The sequence below is a fragment of the Urocampus carinirostris genome, chromosome 20 (genome assembly GCF_059441175.1).
Source record: "Urocampus carinirostris isolate Australia breed hairy pipefish chromosome 20, RoL_Ucar_1.0, whole genome shotgun sequence".
Taxonomy (NCBI): Eukaryota; Metazoa; Chordata; class Actinopteri; order Syngnathiformes; family Syngnathidae; genus Urocampus; species Urocampus carinirostris.
Genome location: NC_142368.1, coordinates 21,369,473 through 21,392,408, shown reverse-complemented (window position 1 = coordinate 21,392,408; position 22,936 = coordinate 21,369,473). Strand labels below are relative to the sequence as shown.

Here is a 22,936-nt window from a genome sequence, read left to right as displayed (position 1 = left end):
ATTATTGCAAGGTAAGACACTAACATTAGCTGTGTATGCTAATGTATTTTATCCAAGGCGTTTTCAAAGCTCAAATTGTAACCGAAAAAAAATGATTAACAATTTGAGTAGTTAACTCCAGTAGCTACATTAAGTGTAATTGGCATGACTCGTTTCCTACAGAATCTCACTTTTTGTTTTAATCAATATTCCTTAATGAACACATTATAAAGACTGCGATCGTGACATTCGTTCTGTCAGAAATGCAGAGCTAAGAAGCAGAACAGAGTGCGCGTTCACTTCAAGGGGAGTGAGATTCTTTTGCAGGCGAGTAAAAGTTAGCCACTACACACGTACCTACTAAACATAAAATTAATTGAAAATACATCAACAGTACTATGTGTAAAGTCCTTGCTGCAAATCCTGGAAAAAAATGAGGGATGCGAGTCCCTCTGTGTGATTTGTGGATAAACATCGCCGTCTGTCTTCATTAAAAAGGGATACGAAAAAAAATCCAAATCGGGCTTAAAACCTTGCCAGTTGGCACAGCAATAAATCACCTTCGTAAAAAGTCGTGGTTATATTCTTCTGTCGTGGCTATTGGTATTTGTTTAAACTCAAATGCTCGTCTGCTAGGGTGCTCTTGCCGTCCGTCATGGCTCTCATTCACCTAGGGAAGGCGACGTGACATCACGTGCAAAAGGTCAATAAGGAGTTCGCTTGTGCTCTGTGATTGGCTGGTGACCAAATCAGGGTGCACCTTGCCTCTTTTCTAAAGTATGTATGACGTCTATGAGGACAAACCGAAATTATATTAACAGAGTCCAAGTGTTTTTGGTTCACACTGATGTCTGACAAGGTTCCAGTTGACTTTAACTGCTTCCAAAGGTTTTCAAATCAGTCAATCAACATTTAGGAGCACCACATCTACATAGACCTCATTAAGGCCTTTGCTTTGACAAGATTCCATGTGCTTACCAAAAGTATTCATTATCTGGACCTCTTCAAGTATACATCAGCAAGAGTGTGTATGCATATGTACCCGTCACTAATAAATAGCATTTATCACACCAACTAACATGACCGTTTCATTCAGGAATAAATATGTATAGCCATTTTTGTGTGTGTATGTGTGCGTATTGCTTGGCTAATCTAAAATAAAGTAAAATTAAAAAACTTGTGCATCTCATTTCCCACTTTCGGGTTTGTTACCGCTGATGGGTGGGGTTCAAAGGTCACCCGGCAATCCTTGTGCTCTCCCGGTGGACGGAGCGGGACACGTGACCTCATTTGCGCAACTTGATCGGTGCGCGTGAACAGACTTCACTCACCTTTAGCTTTGCCTGGGAATAAAAAGCACATTTTGGAATATGTAGAGCGTTTGTGTAAGTCCAATACGACTCAGTGTGAAAGTTTAATAGGAAAAGTGTATGTCAAATAGCTGTCGCTTTATTGTGTTGTGCAACCAAAAACAATTGTTAAAGCACAAAGAAGAATGCAAACAACGAAGACTCAAAGTGATTTAACTGCACTCTTATCTTCTCATTTTTTGTCAAGTCTTTTACAGGGTTGTTTTTGGGTACCTGCAGCAGCAAGATGCCCGATAATTATGTCAGCTCCCTCTAAGTGAGCCCTAGTGTTAAACAAATACAACTTCTTAACCTATGAATAATTTCTTTGACCCAAGTAGTTAAGAAAATGCAGGTTTGTATGATCGTTCATGTATATTTCCTTATGTAACACACTATCTTTAATCATAATACCAGAGACGAATGTTCATTTGGTTGTGCATTTCACACAGTAAGACTATAAATTTATCATCTACAATGCTAAGAAAAAATAGAATTTATTGTTTTAAAAATAACTTGTGAATCACACAATGAAATTAACATTAGTATCTGGCAGCGTCACTAAAAAAATAGTGTGATCATGAGATAAAATCTACTGCCTTTTTGCAAGTTATGGTGGTTCAGTGCTCTGAAAAATATGGCGCAACAGAAAACTTATATTCCTTGTACTTTTTTCTGTGAGAAACCCAAAGAGGGGTTGTTTGGTCATTATTTATTTCATAAATAGTATTATTTATTTTCTGACTTTTGTTCTCTGAAGATACCGGAAGGGTAATTTGATTGTGCCTTTCTGGAAGTTTTTACATTTGAGGGACTCCCGCCACATCACACTTTTTCTGTTACAGACTAACCAGCCCTTCTTCAGAGTAGGTATACGTTATGTGGCAATCAAAAGAAAATGTTTGGGGACCCGTGGTATATCGTGTACTTTGTGTGGGAGTGTGTGTGTGTGTGTGTATACACCTGTGTTTGGCCGGTACCAAATGTAACCATTGAGTATTTCCCCGAGCAGGTAGAAAATGCAAATGACGCCGATAAGCACAGAGAAGAAGACAAGGCGGGCAACCGGCGTGATGCGTTCAAGGACAGGGTACACCCACATGCCTGTCACCTGGTGCACCCAGTAAGTCCTGCACAAACAAACACAAGGTCAGAACAAGATGTAAATTTACTGTCATTGTAGCATGTGAAATGCACAAGAAAACATACAAATTAGGGATGCAACTAACGACTATTTTAATAGTTGACTCATCACCAACTATTGAAACAGTAAGTTAAATCTGATTAATACTAATTTTCTTAAATTTGCATGAAGTTGATTTAATTATGTGCAGGGTTCATACACATTTCATTGACAAAATTCAAGCATTTTTTAAGCACTTTAAAAGTCAATTTAAACATCTTGGTCTTTTTACCTGTCCTCGTCACATGAAAACCCCATACTAATGCCAGCTGCGGTTTCATGAGGGAAGAAATGCAATGGCAAAGCAAAGCCACCAGAGCAAGTATGTTGGCGTTATTTTCAAGCAGAATTTATTTATTTTTCTATCGAGTCACGACTCTCGGGATACAAGGAAACTATTTCAAACATTTACAAGCAATTTACCCAAAACTGCAGCAGTTTGCAAATCTTGAAAACACAACAAGCATTTTCAAGGATTTTAAGCACCCTTACTAACAAGAGAACAAGAAAATGGGCACAATTAAAAAATGTTTATTGAACATACTGCGGATTTGTAAAAAAATAGGAAATCTTAAACCAATCAGGAGACATAAATCCATTAATTAACTTTTGTCCATTTTTTGAGACAATCAAATAAATAATAAAATCAAATCAACATTTTTATTGCTGTAAACTCAGAACAAGCCCACTAGCATCAATAAAACAGTAAACAAAACAATAACATTCAGTGGTCAACTGCAAAGTCTGTAAAAGAACGTTAACCATTCTCAAAAAAATTGAAATCAAACGGTCTCAACAACTTACGTTTGTCAATTTTAACGTTTGCACAACTGACGTTTGTTCTTTTTTATAGCAAAATTGACGCTGAAGAATGTACAATGCATGTTATTGCAGCCGCGTTGGCTTGAATGTTACTTGAATCATACCGAGGCGAGACTCCTTTTCATTCAACTGCCCGACTGTTCTCTTTAAATGTTCGTACTTCAGCGAGGTACTGCCACGATTCACAAGGTCTGCTTTGCAAACTTTGCACGTGGTCTTTTTATTTGCGGTATCCAGGTTAAAATGCTCCCAAACTTTTCAAGTTCTGGTTTGCGTACTTCATGTAAAATGCACCTAAAATCCCAATCCAAGACGTAATGAAAGTAAATTGAATGCTTTTTTTTTAACCTTTTTAAAAGGTAACACACTGATGTTTGTCCCAAACTGAATTAATCGCTGCGAGTGCTACTAACATTGAGTTATCGGAGTTGGAACACACAGAAATAGAAGACTTTTATTCTTGTGTGAATTTTTTATGCAATCAAATGCCTGCAGATAAAGACAGCCTAAACATCTTAGCTAGAAAAGAGCTTGAAGCCTTACCTGGTACCCTGTCAAATTTGATCATAATCTGAAAAACTCAACATTGTATTTTACACATGTTTCGAAGGCTAGGTCTACGCGTTTCCAAAAGACACCATTTGGAGACGACCAGTTTACAACAATAAAACCTTTGCAAATGTGTATTTTACCTTGGCAAATTCTTTTGAAATTGTGAAAGAGTTTTAAACGTTTGAGGTTCTTTATGCAAAAGACACTTAATGATTGTGCACACTTGCGCGGACTTTAGAATTTCATTGGCTAACCCATGTGACAATCATCATTTGAATCATTTACTACTTGCTAAAGATATTTAGAGCTAAAGAGGGCGATGTTTGTTTTATCAATAAAGTCCCTTATAGGCTAATGTGGGCTGTGGACCTTGCAATTGACCAAGAGTGGTGTCAATCAAAAGGTCAGAGGCTAACAGCCATACTGGAAATCATTTTTCTAATCTTTTTATTTGTAAACGGGAATTTGGTGAAACAGACATTACAAAAATGAATTTCCAACAATGCAGCAATGCTTTTAGTCGGATTTCTTTTAATCTGTTGGAATTATCGTTTGTTTTGAGGTGAATATTTTTATTTTAGATTCACTGGACGGTCCTGGAGGTAAAAAGTCCATGTTTTCAGAGAATCGTTTCATAAGCGGACAACCAGGGGACTTATTGGTGAGGTATCCTGACTTTATAGTTTTGGGGTATCTTGTTTCAGACTGATCATAAAGTTTTTGTGATGAATCCCGAGAGTTTAAACTTTCCAATGATATGTGGCATGGCATATTTCAGTGACTAGTGACATAGTTAAGACACGACTGCTTCTTAACAGTCATAACATTAAGGGGTTATAAATGCCTACCATAATAGGTTTAAGAATCTTCCCCTTGTGTTGACTTAATATGTCATCATTACTTTTCTGTTCATTTTTTTCAATTTTGTAATATTCTAGTATAAATACAGTTTTTGGGCACCCTCTGCCGGGCCTAAGTAGCACTAACACTAATTTCTCAACTAAATTTAATGCACTTATTTGCATTGATATGACGTGCTTGGTGGCTCATAATTTGCGCGGCACAACAAAGCCATCAGAAAATCAATTGCAAACACTTTTAATAATCGATTTTAATCTATTTTATCGATTTGTTGTTGCAGCACTACCCAAAATTCAACCACTTCTTAAACCTTGAAAACACAACATCAAAACTCCAGCATTTTCAAGGATTTCAAACACCCGTGCGAATCCGGAGATGGAAAAGTACATACCAGAGGATGTAGCCCACACCAAAACAGCAGACGGCCGCCAGGCCGCACGACCGGCTGGGGTAGCGATGGCGGGTGGTGCGCATCTCGATGATGATGAACGGCAGAACGGTGGTGTGCTGAAAGGGAGTCAAGATCACTTTTTTTGCAAAGGAATTTCTGCAAAAAGTAACCGCTGAAGCAGGCAAATTGCGTCTCGAGCAATTTTAGCATTTCTCAAAAGCTGTCACGCTGCAGATATTTCAGAAGACCCAAAAAAGCATGCTTGCCATTCCGCACAAACAAAAGAAGACCCCCTCCCTGCAGATATTTAGCTAGTCCTCCAAGATCGCCACGGCATCCTGGAGAGCAGGCCGGAGAAAGGGCCGACGTCTCCCTTCAAGAGGGATTAAATGATACCCTTGCCTCCCATCATGATATCAAACATGTGTGCAGGTCAAGCCTGTGGTCTTGAACCAAATTGGGAACATTTTTTTAAAAAAAAGGCCACTCAAGTTGAGATTTTCTGCTTTTTTTCACGAGGTGGTGACTTTAAGGACAATTTGTAGATCATTATATTCAATCTAAGGACTGGGTGATATTTGCCGCTTGTCAATCATTCTTCATTGGCCCGTGGCAAAAACGAAATTACATTTGCGACTAGAACAATTGCTTCATACAGTGTAGAGCAGTGTTTCCTCAAGTGGGTTGCGGGGCCTTTGCCTTGGCAAAATAATGCTAATAAAAGAAACAAAATATTTGAGGGTCAATTAAACGCCCAAACAGATGGTGATAATATATGCCTAGTTCCCTATTAACTCCTCCAAACTCAGGATGTTAAAGCTAATGTGGGAAAACGTACTGCTTAAGTTTTTCAGTATTTCCTTATTGATAAACTTTTGTTCTCATTAGCTTATTTTTTAAACCTGAATCATTTTTAAAAGCGCTTTTTTTTGTTGAACCTATTTTGAGTTTGCGGATTCATACACCTTTTTTATGGCCAAATTCAAGCACTTTTTAAAGACTTTCAAAGCCAATTTTCCAATTTCTCCAGTAGGATTTAAAGATAAAACCCTGTGTGAATCGTGTATTTTACAGAGCTACAAAAATATACCTTGCGGTTTTTAATCTTATGTGTAAATTTATCAAGAGATGTGATTTTCTTTTTGAGTAAATATCAAATATATTTGTTTTTGAGAAAAATCTCTCCAAATGTGGGTTGTAGAGTATTCAATGTTTTCCAATGACAGAAAATGATCAAACAATGTCAAAACATGTGAAGTGAATACTGTGTTTTAAGTAGATCAAATAGATAGGTTATCTGATAATGGTGGACTGTGAGCTTGGGCAGGGGGGCATTAGCTCGCATTTGTGCATCAAAGGTTGTCGTGACAAGTCCACCACAGTGAGTCCGCCCCTCCCAGGAGATCGGAAACCAGAGCTGGTACACGTCTCACCTCACAAGGGCAGTCTGAATTTGGCCAGCAAGAAGAAGAATTTATTTACCACCCGTATTCGCTACAGGGTGTTCGGTAAAAATGACAGTAGTTTGGAGCTTATATTTTCAATTTTGGGAAGTTCTTCCCATTACAATTGACGCTAGCTTTACTTTTTGCATGGCCTTTAATATACATTTCATAGTGCCCAGTATAGGTCTGGCAGGGGGCAATGATGCTCCACAGGACAATGCCGTACAAACTAATGCGTCAGTTAATCACGGGGGAAGAAATGCAATGTCAAAGCGAAGCGATCAGAGAGCAGTTGCAGTGGCATTTTTAAGCAGACTTTGAGAAACATGGGAAAAATTTCAAGCATTTACGAGCACTTCACCCTAAAATCCAGAACTTTTCGATCCTTGAAAGCACATTAAAATTCAAGCATTTTTAAGTATTTCAAACCCCTGTACGACCCCTATCCAAAGTTTACAATGCCAGTTTATGGCAAATTCAAAACACGCAATTTCTGTGAAAACTACGAAAATAAAACAAACAAAAAAAATCAATGCTGATTTTTGTATTGGCAATGTAGATTATTCCTTCGTAATTTATGGTGCATTAGTGCTATCTGTAGGACACTTACGATAACAGTAAATTTAATATGCCATTTCTTTTTAAGTGACGTTATCTAAGAACCACTTTCGAAAATGCCGCTCTTAATTACTACCGAGCATTTTCAAAATCTAAAAATTCTCTTTATTCGTTCTGAAATATAATGTTCAATGTTTGGGAGCTCTATGTTACTGTTAAAAATCTCCTACCGCTGATATTATTTGAAGAAAAAAAAACATTAGAACAGTCCATAGTTTTTTCTAATCTTTTTATTTGTAAACAGGAATTTGGTGAAACAGACATATTACAAAAATGAATATCCAACAATGAAGCAATGCTTTTAGTCAGATTTTTTTTAATCTGTTGGAATTATCGTTTGCTTTGAGGTGAACATTTTTATTTTAGATTCACTGGACGGTCCTGGAGGTAAAAAGTCCATGTTTTCAGAGAATAATTTCATAAGCGGACAACCAGGGGACTTATTAAGTTATTCTAATAAAAATGTACTTGTGGATCATAATTTAGAAACCCCACAAAACCGTTTTTTTAGATTTGGCCGTGTGAATGTTCTCAAGAAAATGTTGTCGAAACTAGAGAAACTCACGACTGCTTTAGTATAGTCTTGAACTCTACACGAACCGTGCGGAAGCGTCGTTTCGCAACGCTCTGAAGTTGACATTTTGCCGCAGACTTTAAGGAGATTATCTGGGTCACGCGTGACAACCACCCACATCCACACGTAAAATTCTAACTTTCTGCTGGAAATTTGAAGATTTGAAAAAAAAAAAAAAAGGTTTGTACAACGTTTTCAAGTTCAAATCCAAGCACTTTTCAGTACCTTAAAAGGAACAAATCCACATACTTAGTGCTATTTGGGCTGTTCTCAGCTACAATCTAGATGTTTGTATCAACAGGGTGCTATAAACTGATATGAACTCTGCCTCAACAATGCTGGCGCAGCTTGGCTACGTCACACTTGTTTACGAACACGGAAAGGACTTTATACGCAATGGGTAATAATAGAGATTAATACGGAAGACGAAATAAGAAAGTACTTTATGAGATGAAACAGAAAAATGAGCCAAAATTGTATTATTTTATTGATATTGTTTTCTCCGAAGCAGATTGCATTTATTCTATCAAGCTTAGAGACTGCTGATCTTTTGCTTTTTGATTCACATAGTTTGACTTATAATTTTGGGGTGTTTTTTTTTTTAGAGGATCTGTGTCTTAATATGTTAAAATAGAATTGTAAAGTTATTTTCTTTACATTTTTTAATTTATTTATAGCACAGAAGACTTGATATTTTTACATTTCATTGTTTTGCATTTTAAATCGTGTAAAAAGCTGAAACCCTTTTGTATCTTACAATTTTTTGGGGTAGATCTATAAATATTCAGACTTTTATTTAATGTGTTTTTCAGATATCCCCTGCAATACATATTAAATAACTAAATACCAAATAATAATAATAATAATAATAATTTCCTTTCTATTGTCATTCTTTGTAACAATGTACACAGAACGAAATGTCGATACACCTGACCCGTTGTAGCGAGTCGATGCAGCCGCAGCCAACAGAGGGCGCCGCCATTATACCAATTAGGTATGTCTCGGCCGAGGCGCGAACCAGCGACCTCCCAGTCTCAAAGCGGGCACACTACCATCTAGGCTACTGAGCTGCATTATGCTTTTTATAATCAATAGTATATAATTAGGGAAGCACGGCGGCGCAGTGGTTAGTGCATGTGCGGCACAGTTCTGAGGTCATGGGATCAAACCTTCCAGTGTGTAGTTTGCATGTTCTCCCCGTGCTTGCATGAGTTTACTCCGGGCACTCCGGTTTCCTCCCACATTCCAAAAACATGAATGTCAGGTTAATTGGCCAGTCCAAATTGTCCCTAGGTGTGAATGAGCGAGCGAATTGTTTGTCCCTGTGTGCCCTGCGACTGGCTGGCAACCAGTTCAGGGTGTCCCCTGCCCACTGCCCAAAGACAGCTAAGATGGGCTCCAGCACCCCGCCACCCTACTGAGGATAATGGATGGATAGTATATCATTAAAACAATCTTAGGAAGCGTTTGGGAGCCGGAAAAAAAAATGGTTTTCTGTCCTCTTGGGTGAGACCAGTAGGGGGCGGTGACACTTCACACGACAACGCCATAACGACAAACCACGAGAGCAAGCGTGGTGGCGTCATTTTCACACAGTTTTTTTTTTTTAATGTTATTCATTTCATGCGTGATCTATAGCCAGACTGCCATGAAACATAGCCATGGTAACAATTTCAAGCATTTTCTAGCACTTCACCCAAATTTCAAGCATTTTCCCGACCTTGAAAACACAGCATTAAAATTTAAGCACTTTTGAGTATTCAAATTTTTATTAAAATTCCTTTTATTTTACTGTTTGACAACACCCGGCCTCTCCCTTAAGCAATGGGAATAATCACACATTTGCCGAGGCAACCAATCCAAACACTGAGCATCGATACCATGGAATACTGCTAAATATTTACTGCCATGAGAGATGACACACAGGGAAAAAAAAACACATAAAAGCAGAGGCCAGTGGTGATCTGATTGTTTTGGGCTTTTGGCGAGACCACCGTAGCAACCGCTTCCCTATTACATCACTTTCTGGAGAGTAGTGATGTCTTTGTTCCTGGATTGTAGTAACAGGGAGTTGTTAACATCGTATTAACATAATTTATTCATCCAAGTCATTGTTTTAATCCAGAGGTCTAAAACTCAATTTACTTGGGGGCCACAGAAGCTAAGGTCTTGGTGACGTTGGGCCAAATCCGGTTGTCTACAAGAAAAGCTTTGATGACAAAAATTCCACTGTTCTCAAATAGATTTTTTTAAATTTGCTACATTAAATAAGATCAAACAATAAAAACATTATTGTATAATTAAAAAATCAAATCATCTTACATACAGAGATCCTTCTTATTTAAGGGACTTGCCGACTTAGTCAGTACAAATTGAAACCCGTTATGTATCTTTTTTTGGGGGGGCGCAAAGCCTTGCCAAAAAAGAGCATAACAAGGAGGATAGAGACCAAATGGTTCGGCAGATTGATCTTTTAGGCGGCATGAGGCGTGAAACAGAAATTCTTCTCAGCGAGATGCGGAGAAACGCAGAGCAGGTGCACAGTCACGGTACAGTTTGAAAAACTGTATGATATAAATTGGCCAATCTGCATCAGAGATCTCAAGTCAAGGGGTTGCTGCCTAATCGGCTTGAATCTTGGCTGCCCGAAATGTTCCTGGGTGGTGGGGAAAGCCTCTGTTTTATTTATTCAATTTTCTTTGTTCCCCGCAAAAGAGTGAACCAGCAATAACTGAAGCGCAAAGTAGCGAGAGGGCTCTGTAGATGCAAAGTTGGTCAAAATAACTAAGATTTCTCTGCATATAAATAATTTGCGAATGAAACGACTATGAGACGGTTCTTTGAAGTGAACAAAGAGGGCCGTCTCCCTTCGAAACGCTCCGTCTCTCTACCAGTCTCTCGCTCTTGATTTCAATGGAAGGCGCTAGTGATTGAGTGGTGTCATCCGTGTGTCTGAACCACAGCGTACACCTGACGCCAACCGTGTGGGGAATTTGGCGCCGACGCCTTTGGCAGCAGAATGCCAAAGGCGACGTGCCCCTGCACACTACATAAGCCGTTTTTAGCGGTGCAGGTTTTCCCCTCTCCTCCAAGTTGTTTACGTCACGTATTTGCGTATCATATTACTGTTCAAAATCGTGACCACTGTTTAGTTAGATAGCGATTACAGAAACAGTATTTATTCATGTCAAGTCATGTTAATTTGCATAGCCCTTATTCACAAGGAGTCTCAAAGGGCTGCACGGACCACAGACGATTGCAAACTACAGACTATTCCAAAAGAAAAGGCAAAATGGTGAATGCAGCAGCAAGCGACTCTTGTCGTACACGAATGAAACGACTCTATGCTAGCTCTTCAAAGTGGACAACAGGAGCAGACTACCTACTAATCAAGAGCTGGTTCTCTTCCAGGCACTATTTTTCTCTTGTGATTAGGTCAAATGCATTTTTTCAAGGATTCCATGCTGTTGACTTTAAATTGTCAAGTATAAAAGGGGTAAAATGTTTTTTTATTTTATCTTTTCTTTGAAGAGTTATGTATATTTTATGTTTCCTGTTTTTCAGTCTTAACCATTACATGTGATTTTGCCTTACTTTCCCCACCTTTTAAGTAATTCACAATACAGGGTTTCTACAGCTTAAGGCAAGTTGAATTAAAGGCTTTTTAAGACCTTTTTTAATGCCTTTTGAAATCAAATTTAAGACCGAGTTGAAAAAAAAACACAGTTGAATCAAACAATAATTTGTGGCCTGTACACATGACCTGGCACAGCTTTTAGCCATGGTGAAAAAAATTCTTTGGACAGCCACTTCTCATTAAATGGACACTTTGCCATGGTCCAAAATTAACATCTCTGTCTGAAGTTGCTATGTGTATTGTGGGTAGACCCAAGACTGCTGAATCTGCTCTGAAAGGCCCGACTGAAACCAAATCACTGTTTTGATAGTTCCATTATTGTGGTCACGCCATATTGCCACGTAAGTAAATCGGGGAATTATTAAAAAAGACAATCGATAAATGTTTCTGAAGTTTTTAAGTTCCAACAAATATAAATCTGATTAACGTATTCACATTTATAAGACAATTGAGGGATTTTAATGCCAATTAAGGCCTTATTTTTAGAATCATGAAATCAATGCCTTTTAAGACTTCAAGAACCGTGCAATAATACATGATAAATGGTGATATATGGATTAAACAATAGTCGGAATTCCCATATCTTCAACAGAACATTTGTTTCCTCGAGGACAGAAGTAAACTCCGGTCACATACGTCAGTGCAGTCTTTTGAAAATAGATCGCATGCGTCAAGTCACGGTTTTGCCCGCTATCCCGCACACTTGAAGAATTTGGCAGAAATATTAAACATGGTTGATATTCCGCGCCATGCCGTCTTGCACCAAAAAGTGCCCGCGCACACCTGACGCCAGAAATAAAATGACGATCGCCAGTGACATCGCACGTGGTTGGCGCTAGGTAGAGGTAAGATCTTGGTCCCGGGCCCTAACCCGGTCGATAAAGGCCAGGTTCGGGCTTAAAATGTCAATCGTTAAGTCAGGCCGGGCCGGGCTTCTTTTTTTTCTTCGTGGATGATCATTATGCACTTACTTTTTATTCAAGTAATTATTTGATGACTGCTTTTTACATCTGCACGAGTAATATTTTTCTCAAGTAACAGTACTTTATACCTGAGTAACACACTTTAGGGCTGAAGTTCAGCGCCAAAATGCGCACATGGGCGCCAAAGTTCTATTATTCAGATAATTCCATCATAAAGAACAAGCTAACCGAACTATCAGTCAAACTCCAAATCACTAAATCGAAAGAAAATTACATTCTCAGTGTCACGGTAAAAGATGCACCATTTCCTCTTTCCACCTCTATGTGGCTTACATCAGATGTCATTTCCGCTTCTAGGTAATAGCTTCCAAACTTTACAAACTTTCTGCTTTTCGGGCAAATATTTCACTATTTGCAGCTTGTAATCTGCAGGATATCATTTTCTTTTTAGTGCCATTTTGTTCCGTTTTATTTCGCTGCACTTTGAAGTGCACACTTGATTTGAGGACTCGGCTCGAAGTCAACTCAAAGCGCGCATTCCGGCGCCGAAATGCACTTCGTTGCCGAAATAGCACAGGTGTAAAGTAAGCTACTATTAGCTATTGTGCATTTCTCAGACTCCTATGCTATGAAATTAACTTGTTTAACCTGTTTTTCTATTTTTAATACACAAGTAATCATTCACACACACACACACAGTCACATTTAAAAGATCCACGTTTTTTTCTATTGTATGTAATGTAATATGCATGCGCGACTCCATTCTATTCACTGCGCATGCGTGGCCTTTCAATAAATACGCCTACTGAACCGGATGTGGTCAGAGAGGCCCGGGCAGCCGAACAAGATGGCTGGCGGGCCGATCTCCTACATGCGCAGTAGTTAAACTCTAATTTTTATGCCTTTGCCTGAATACTTTGGTCAGCAATGGGTTTATATATTTATAGACTTCACACTCTGAACTTCAAATCAAGCTAATTGGTCGGGTTAGGCCGGGTTTGTGCTTATATACCCGCACGCCAGGTTGGGCTGGGCTAGATTATTTAGGACCCATCTTACCTCTAGCGCTAGGTGTGCGCGGAGCTTAAAAGATAAATGAGACCCTCTGAACTCTAGTAACCTTACCATGCCATGGTTGAGCCATTGGGGGATGAAGTTGTCCAGAAGTTTGGGGTAGACCAGTTCTCTGTCATACAAGTACAGACTCCAAAAGGTGAACACTACAAACTGAAAACAAGTAAGCTTGTTTCAAAGTGTTTTGGAACGAGAAAAACTTGAATGTAGGGAGTTTCGACATGGATGCACTCACCGCTCCGACTGGGAACGCCAAGACGGCCATCATCCAGTCCCGAAGACCAATCAGCTTCCGGAGTTGCCTCTCCTGTTCCCGGTTTTCGCCCGCTTTGGTCAGCAGGCTAGAAACGTCAATCAGAACGCACACGGCGAAAAACACCGCCTGGATCACCTGCAGGAAAATAAGACAAGATTACAAATATCTACAAACACCAATATTTACTTTAAATTGACTTAACATGGACATTGTGTGGACATTTCAGACGGTTTCCAATTTGCATACAGTAAGACCTCGGTTATCGCGGTTAATGGGGACCAAAACCACCCGCGATAAGTGAAAATCCGCGAAGTAGCGGCGCACCTTCAAAAAAAAATAAAATAAAATAAAATATTATTAGTATTTTTTAATATTATTATTATTTTTAGACCCGGTTAATGGGGAACAAAGCCACCCGCAAAAAGTGAAAATCTGCAAAGTAGCAACGACCCTTCAAAAAATATATAAATAAATAAATAAATCTCATCTCATTGGCTGCTCCGCCTATTCTTATTAGGGTCGCGGGGGGGGGGGCTGGAGCCCATCCCAGCCATCTCCGGGCAGAGGGCAGGGGACACCCTGAACTGGTTGCCAGCCAATCGCAGCTGCAAATCACATTAGTTCTCGCAGCTTGCTGCGTTCTTCATTGACGCACGAGCCGAGTGACACCGCTAAGAGTCATACAGCTGGGCGATTTTACGTCCGCCCGGGACGATCGGAGACAAATTCACGACAGGGTTTTTATTTGCGCCGCACCGCGGGTGCCGTTCGGTCGCGCTATAGTAGTATTTAACAAAAACTAACCTCTGCATAATTTTAGATTTTAATGAGCTTTTATGTACCTAAGAAAAACATTTTTCATTAATTAGTAATCAGAACAGTTACAAAATCTAATTAAATTATTCAGAGTTGTTTGTATTAAAACCCCGCCCGTGTGAAGATTTTTTTTAACTTATCAAATGCATCAATTGTTTAAAAATATATATTCACCAAATAACTCAACCAATTACTTAAAAGTGGGGTGCGTCAATTGAGGTAGCCTTAAAGAGTTGAAAGTAGGATATTTTTTCTATTAAGCATGTGTTCTAGGTTCAAAAAACCTTTATAATTTTTCACAGCACCTATCTGCTTTTATCTTACTTTTATCAAAGTGGTTCTGGACTCGCAACACATTGGGGAGCAGGAAAGGGAGGGAGTGATTTCATGCTTGTGCTTACGATGATATCGCGCGTGTGGTCGCGGTTTTCTTTAACTCTAGGATGAAAATCGTGACAAGAAGAGGACTGTTTAAAATACAATCCAAATGCCAACCGAAACCCACAAAAAGATGAAAAAGAAGGTTTATTTGAGCACATCTAAAAATTGTACATACTTGCACGTGCATCAAAAGGACCTGCATTAAAGATTTAATCCAGAAGACAGCATCAGCAAGTACAATATTTTGACATTACGTACACCACCTTTAACCATAGAGTTACATTTGGGCTGATAAAAACATTCCGCGGTTCTTACAGAGACAGTGTTTTATATTTGTTCACTAGTTGTCGCTGTAATGTGTAGTGCAAACAAAAGTGAGACAAGGGAGGCCAAAAAGCAATACATTACAGTAATCAAACCGAGAAATAATAAATGCATGAATTAGAACCTCTGAGACAGAAGGTGAGCAAAAAGCACCCCTTTTCTCCCATAATTACCTTTTAAACGTGTCCATGTTTTTAAGACTTTCAAAAATAGGATTTAAAACATTTTTATGCCAATTAAGTATTTATTTTTAGTATAATGAATTCAATGCCTTTTAAGACTTTTAGGAACCCCGTTTTTTATTTCCCTATTCCTCTTCTTTTCAATAGTAAAGGGCTGCGTGATCAATTTGGGTCTCCGTATTGTGTTTTCTTCTGTTGTGCGTTTAGCTTAAAGCAGTCGTTTTCCGTGGCCCGACAGACTACAGCGACATATAGTGAGAAAAAAAATACACACTATAACTTTCAGATTAAGGCGAGGCCGGACAAGTTAATAGGTAGGGACAATCAATACCACATTCATCCAGAAGTGGCACGGCGGGTTGCAGCGACATTTAGTGGGCAAATTATAAACTGTCCCTTTAACTTTCAGGTCTCAGCCCAACAGGCAGCCGACGAGCCTTGCCAGGTCGGCAGCCAAGCTTGATAAAGCTAGCGGCCAATCCAGTGGGACAAAGCCAGCGAGCTCAGAAAAGCCTCTAGCCACCAGCAGTCAACCTCTCCTTCAACAGTCTGCAACCTGTGGTCCTCGTCCCAACTGGCTCTCGAGCCCTCTAGGATTCCTCATCGCATTAAGACTGCGCCCTTTATCATTATCGACGCAGAACTCCACAGAACATCTTGTTGTTGCTAGGTATTGGTGTGAAGTAAAATGGGGAACTCTATCAAAATACAATAACGTAATTATCCAGCCAATGTTGTCTATCTAAATGGTGCCAGTTTAAGTTCTCAACTTCTTGTTGTCTTTGTTTTATTTTATTATTGTCGTTTTGTGTTCTATTCAAGCTTCTTCAGTAGATGATTAGTAAAAGAAAAGTCCATAAATCCAAGAGTGTGTGTGTCTTGATTAAAATATATTGAACTATCAAAAACAGTAAAAAGAATTCTCCTAAAGTGTGTGTAGCTGCCCTTTAGAATAACTCAACAAGGTTTTTCATCCGTTTTCTTGACCTAATTGGTTAATAAATTGTCAGAATAATTTACTTACCACCCATTTTCGCTACAAACGACATCTTTTCTAACTTTTCTCTATGTTTTCTGTTGTGTTTCCAGGCTGCCGCTGGAAACAATCACATAACCAAAAAGACCTCATGAGAAAGATATGACACAACAGGGAAAAAATACAATTAAAATAACCACTACAATGTTTGCTAAAAATTGAGAATCATTCAATGACGACAAGTGGACAAATTCAATGAAATCCAGTCCTCCAAGCGAAGATAACAATGGACATTTTGTGCTTTTGTGTGAGGGCACGCATTGTGTTCACAGCCTGTTGAGAAAAGGATGTGTTTGTGGCAAATCCAATTGAATATCAGTCAGAGTTGTGCTAAAAAGTGTGCATACCCTGCCAGAATTTTCTTTCTTTTTTTTTTTTTTAAAAAGAAAATCTGACTAAATGCTTGGATTGCTATGCAATTTTGTGTGGACAACCGTTCCAGTTAATTTCTATTCCCCACCTTCTTCTATACTTTAATGTGGGATCAGCATTATGTTGCCATGTTTTAAAAAAAACTATTTTGTTTCTCTACTTTCCAGTAGCTATTTTTGTAGTATTGTATAAAAATGTGATATTGACATCAATGACCACATGTTCCTGCGTGGAGCCTTTGCTCAGGAAATGCTGGTCTACTGGTGATCCCAAGAATCAAGAAGAAATCCGCAGGTTCGCTGTGGAATGCTCTGCCCTCTGAAATTCGATCTGCAACCTCAGTAGAATAGTTTAAATTTAGGCTTAAAACACACTTATACTCTATAGATTATGAATGATGTTGACCTCAAGAAGATGACAACCGCACATATTGTTATCTATATTTCATGTTTATGTCTGTGTATTGCCTGTTACTGCCCTTGCAACATCCAGTGCAGCCTGGTCATCCTGGAAGGGGGATAACCTCAAGGTTTCTTCATTTCCTCATGCTGGGGGTTTTAAGTTCATCCTTTCTTTTGTGTAAATTTTAGATCCAAGGATTGTGTAATAACAGTCTGTACAGCCCTTTGAGACTTCTTGTAATTAAGGGCTATACAAATAAACATGACTCATGTTTTGGGTTCACGTTTCATGGATCCCTTGACCACCTGGGTCATAGGGGCACCATTGTGTGTCTTGAGCAAGTACAGCCTGGTGGTGCCCATCCCTCTCCAGGCAGTTTTTTTGGGGGCAGGTATATGCTTCCAAACATGAAACAGTACTGGTTTCCATGGATACCCAGAGCCTCCTGATCTGACTCAAATACAGCACCTTCATCATCAGGTCGCAGTTGTTTTTCATCGGAAAGAGTCATCCGGCTGTTCAGAGATTAGCAGGATCTTGGCATTTACGGGCATCGTGTGACAATACTGATACTAGATCTTACATCACAATATGCATTGCATCACTTGTGTCTTTCATATTTTTCTTGGTAAACAAACTTTGTGGCAATGACGTTTGCATTTGTGGCATATTTAAGGCTCTTATTACAGGTCGAAATGATAAGACCACTATAACATCATGTCAGTTAGAAATCAAATTTACTGGAAAATCGCAATGACCCATCACTGGTAAGCTATTTTCAGAACCTGTCCGTGGGCTACTCGGGTGTTTATTGGAAACCCTATAGTTAATATTTATTGGCAATTTACAATTGTTTTAATTTCAAGTTCCTGATTATTGAATAGCCACTAAAAGGCAGCGCTACCATAGCAAGTACTGATACCATAAAAGGGTCTGGTTTCGGCACAATACCTGGGATCGGTACTTGCTGATCCTTATTTATATAGCTCACTAATTGAGCGAATACATTCGTTTTTTTACTCTTACAAAAATCAATAATTTGAAATTGTCTGAGAGTGTTATAGCGAATGAAGGAAGTTAGGAGTTTAATTGAATATTGCAGTGCTCTAGTTTGCCCGCATCCCTGCGTCCTAGACGCATCATTTTTGCTGGGGACGCATCGTCTCAAATTAACGTGCGTCCCCGGGACGCAACTTTTTTGACACAAAATTGTCATTATTACCCGATTACCTTTTTTTTATCAAAGATTTACCGCACTCCAAACTTTTCGTCAGGCAGATCGGCCATTGTTGTTTTGGTCTCGCGGTTCGAGTTTTCGTCTGCACGTCGATCTCGGCAAACGAGATCTCGTTGCTTCAAGATCACGTCATTGTTGTGGTGCCTGTCGTTGAGTGAAGGTTAAGTATGCGCACTTGTCAACCTGTACGTTTTTGCCGTACAAAGTACGTTTATTATGCATTTTAAGACTTTTACCACGTACAAAAAAATCTGTACGGAAAAAAAGCAAATTTGTCAATTATGGGTACCATCCGGAATACATCACGAAACGGCAAATCAATCAAGTCAAACCTATTTGAGTTGTGTAGTGAAAGTCCGTCTGTTTTTAGAGAACCGGCTTTTTCGGCTCAACTCATTAAAGAGAGCCGGCTCTCAAACGGCTCACTTGCTTTGATGCATTATATTACGAATTATTATGTTGTATAGAGAAGTTAAGAAAAAATATAAAAGGAGAAAATGAAAAAAGACAGGTTTGTGGTTATCCCTTTAATCAGTATATTACCCAAAATAATTTAATGCACAAAATGAATTAATGGCAGCACGGCGGCGCAGTGGTTAGCGCTTGTGCGGCACAGTTCATGTCATGGGAACCTGTCGTGGGTTCAAATCCAGCTCCAGACTTCCTGTGCGGAGTTTGTATGTTCTCCCCGTGCTTGCGTGGGTTTCCTCCGGGCACTCCGGTTTCCTCCCACGTTCCAAAAAAAACATGCATTTCAGGTGGATTGGCCGGTCCAAATTGTCCCTAGGTGTGAATGAGCGAATGCGTTGTCTGTCCCTGTGTGCCCTGCGATTGGCTGGCAACCAGTTCAGGGTGTCCCCTGCCCATTGCCCGGAGATGGCTGGGATGGGCTCCAGCCCCCCCGCGACCCTAATGAGGATAAGCGGTACGGATAATGAGATGAGAGAAAATGAATTCATAATTTGAATGAGAGAACGTATTATTCTACTTAATTATATTTGCATGTATTTTTTCCTTCTACAGTGAACGTCCAAGCTACTCAATTTTTGATTTTTTTTTTATAATAAACCTTATTCATGTTGAGCAAGACAGTATTAGGTGAAAATCAACACAAAATTGGTCATTTCTTCAGTGTCAGTAATAAGTCGAAACATAATGGAGAAAGTGATAACAACGGCAATAATTCCGGCACGAAAAAACGGCAGAGAAATTCTTCTGAAGATCGCAGAGGCAAGGAAAACACGTGTGTTGAAGCGAACGATTCGACGAAAGATAATAAAAAAAGAATAACAACGGCAATAATTCCGGCACGAAAAAACGGCAGAGAAATTCTTCTGAAGATCGCGGAGGCAAGGAAAACACGTGTGTTGAAGCGAACGATTCGACGAAAGATAATAAAAAAAGAATACTCCTAGCAAGAAAAGGACTTTTCTGCCAAAAGGGACTAAATTATATTCCTGGTGAAGCTATGAGGAGGTTGGTAATGGATTGGACCTTGAGAAGGCATTACAACTGTGGCGGGACGGCAAACCAAAAAGAATATATGAACTAAAAAATCTGAAGTGATAACTGCTTTGTATTACCAATTAACTGTGATGATTAAAAGTGCATGAATATATAGACTAATATTTCAGCAATATTATTTTGTATAATGTACAATATTTTTGTGAACTGAAAAATCTGAAGCTATAATTGCTTTGTATTACCAATTAACTGTGATGACTAAAACTAAATGAAAATATAGATTAATATAATTATTTCAGCAATATTTTGTATAATGTACAATATTGTTGTGAACTGAAAAATCTTGAAGTGATAACCGATTTGTATTACCAATAAACTGTGATGATTAAAACTGAATGAATATATAAATTCACATCATATATTTGTCGCCGATTTACAATTTCAACCTCCTTAACACAAAATTTTGGGGACCCATAGATCTCTGTTGGGACCCATATATTTTTTAGCGGGACTCATCACTTTTCAGAGGTAAAATTAACACTGATATTGTCAAAATTGTTGTTGACACTTAAAATATTTAGCAACAAGTGACCAGAATACCTTTGGCAGGGGTCTCAAACTCACGGATGATAGTTTGAGGCCCCTGCCTTAATATGAAAGTTAAAGGGACAGTGTGTATCATTTGCCCACTAAATGTTGCTGCATTCCACATTGCCACTTCTGAAAAAATGTGGCATCGATTGTCCCTATCTATTTACTTGTTTAGCCTTTATGATAATGGAAGAGTCATTTTGCTGGAGATTTGGTGTTTATGTTATCGCTCCAGACACTATTGTGCATGTGTTACTCTGAAGAGGGATTATATTCAATTAGAGATGCCTCACTCTGTTGGAAAAACGTGTCTGGCGACAATAGTTGACAATGGAATTCATTGTCGACTAGTTCTATCATCGATTTGCGTCGGCAGTGTCGACCAATTGTTGCAGCCCTATTACCGACTAAATATATTAAAATAACCCAATCCTCTTGGAATTTTTTGGGGATAATTTATTTATCAATTGCAATCATTAGCATTGATGTAGGCACACTTCTGTACAATGGCGCTGAGCATTGTGGGTAGTCTTTGGTCAAAGAACTGTTTTGACTTATTTTTAGACTCTTAGACATCCAGAGTAGGGGTTAGAAATCTATGGCTCAAGAGTCAGCTATGGCTTCATTTTGAGTACATCTGGCTAGGAGACAAAAAGTGTCCCATTTCAGTCTTCTCTGTTTCTCCTATGATTATACACGCAGAGCATATACAAACCTCAGAAATGTTTGGTCCAGTAGATGAAGGTCTCAACTACAGTTTAAAGTCAAGGCGTTACACTAGCATACCTCGTTTATGCTGTACGTCGCTAAATAATCCCTTATATAGAAGCTCATTAAACAATATGTGTTCACTGTTGAGACACTTTTGAGAACCACAGAACAAACTGTAAACACCCTAAAAAACGCAATGCACAGCTTTCTCTTGCACACGCCCACTCTCGCACATACCCACTGCGCTTATAGGGAAAAAATGCTTAAACTATTCGTTTGCATTAATTTATGCTAATTTACAAAAGAACTGCTTACACCTTGTTATGAAACCATTATTTATCATTTTTTTAAAAAGACGGTTTACCCAGTCGTCCTGGAAGGGGGATTACCCCTTGTGAGGCCACTTCTCAAGGTTCTCTTTTCCTCACGCTGCGGTTTTGAGTTTTTCCTTGCCCGCATGTTGGTTTAAGATCAGGTAATGGTGTAATTGTAATCCTGTGCAGTCCTTTGAGACTTGTGATTAAGGGCTATATAAATAAATGTGACTTGACTTGAGGGTCAAAATGAGCCTCAAGAATCTTAAGTAACAACGGGAGGGAGACAAGTTTAAAGACGTATATTGTTCATATGTCACACAAGCTCTGGCATCATCGTTTTATGAATTTGATCAAATCACCAAACGTCAACCAGTAAAATAAAATGCACTGAAATTTAGCTATTTTTCTGGAGAGCTTTTTTTTTATTTTGTTTTAAAAATATGGTATGATTCGCTCACTCAAAAATAAACTAAAAATCAAAACTCAAAATATTTTCCTTTTATGCCTGTTTGGTCGCAAAAAGGTTCCAGACCCCTGATCTTGAGGGTTCGACGCGTGTGCTAAAAACTGTCAGTTAGCCTGTACGGTAACAACCGAGGGGCAGGGAATCTGTGTCCCCCGATTTATTCCAGAGCAATTCCCGATTTAAACCGCTTTCTAGATTTTGAGAAAGACACACCCCGCCCCCCGGTTGCATCCCAATCAACTCTGCCGACTCGTAAAGACAAAACAAACACACCTTTGATTGAGTGCGGAGCTAAGCTAACCGGATGATAAACCGAGAAGAAGCTCACCAGGTCGATGAAAGTGAGGAACTTCCAGCTTCCCCCGTAAGTCTGATGCGCCGGCATGTCGAGAGCTTTGTAGTGACACAGGATGGAGAAATAAGATAACAGGATGGCAACGCGGAGGACCTGCGACGGGATGAGCGCCATGATGCCCAAACCACCGCCCGCGATCCCTTTCGCACTTTTATCGCCTCCTTCGCCGATGACGTGTCACTTTGTTTCGGAGTCGCGTGGATTTTTTTAACCTTTTTTCCTTTTTTAATCTATGCAGGGTTTTTTTTTCTTCCTTGGTCGTGCCACCTGCCTGCCACCCCGCCTGCTTCCGCGTTGTGAGGACGAGTGTGGGGGGGGGGGGGGGGGAGGGGACCGTAATTTCAGAATAAGATAACCAAACGAACACATAAATATTCCCCCAAAAGTGAATGTAAATAAATAAACAAACAAATTAAAAAGGATTTTTATTTACAGGTAAGCTTGGCTGGCTAGCGATACAAAAAATGAGAATATTATAGAAGGCGATGTCTGCTTTCGTTTAGTGACGACCAGGATAAAAAAAAAACAATTTCAAAATAAAACAAACAACAATTTTTGTTATTTCTTTTTCTTCCTTTTTCCTCTTTTTCTTATATTTGTCTCAATTTATTTAATTGA

The 22,936-nt window shown here is 39.1% G+C and overlaps 1 protein-coding gene across 1 annotated transcript; it reads right to left on the bottom strand.

Moving 5' to 3' along the window:
• aig1 (androgen induced 1) lies at nucleotides 1-22,605 on the bottom strand. The gene is made up of 6 exons (XM_088325450.1): nucleotides 22,292-22,605; nucleotides 13,644-13,799; nucleotides 13,460-13,561; nucleotides 5,138-5,253; nucleotides 2,292-2,458; nucleotides 1-1,322 (listed from the first exon to the last, which is right to left on the bottom strand). Exons 1-6 carry the CDS (start codon nucleotides 22,430-22,432, stop codon nucleotides 1,303-1,305), a joined length of 702 nt encoding a protein of 233 aa, XP_088181576.1. The 5' UTR covers nucleotides 22,433-22,605; the 3' UTR covers nucleotides 1-1,302.
• Between the last annotated feature and the right edge of the window lie 331 nt (nucleotides 22,606-22,936).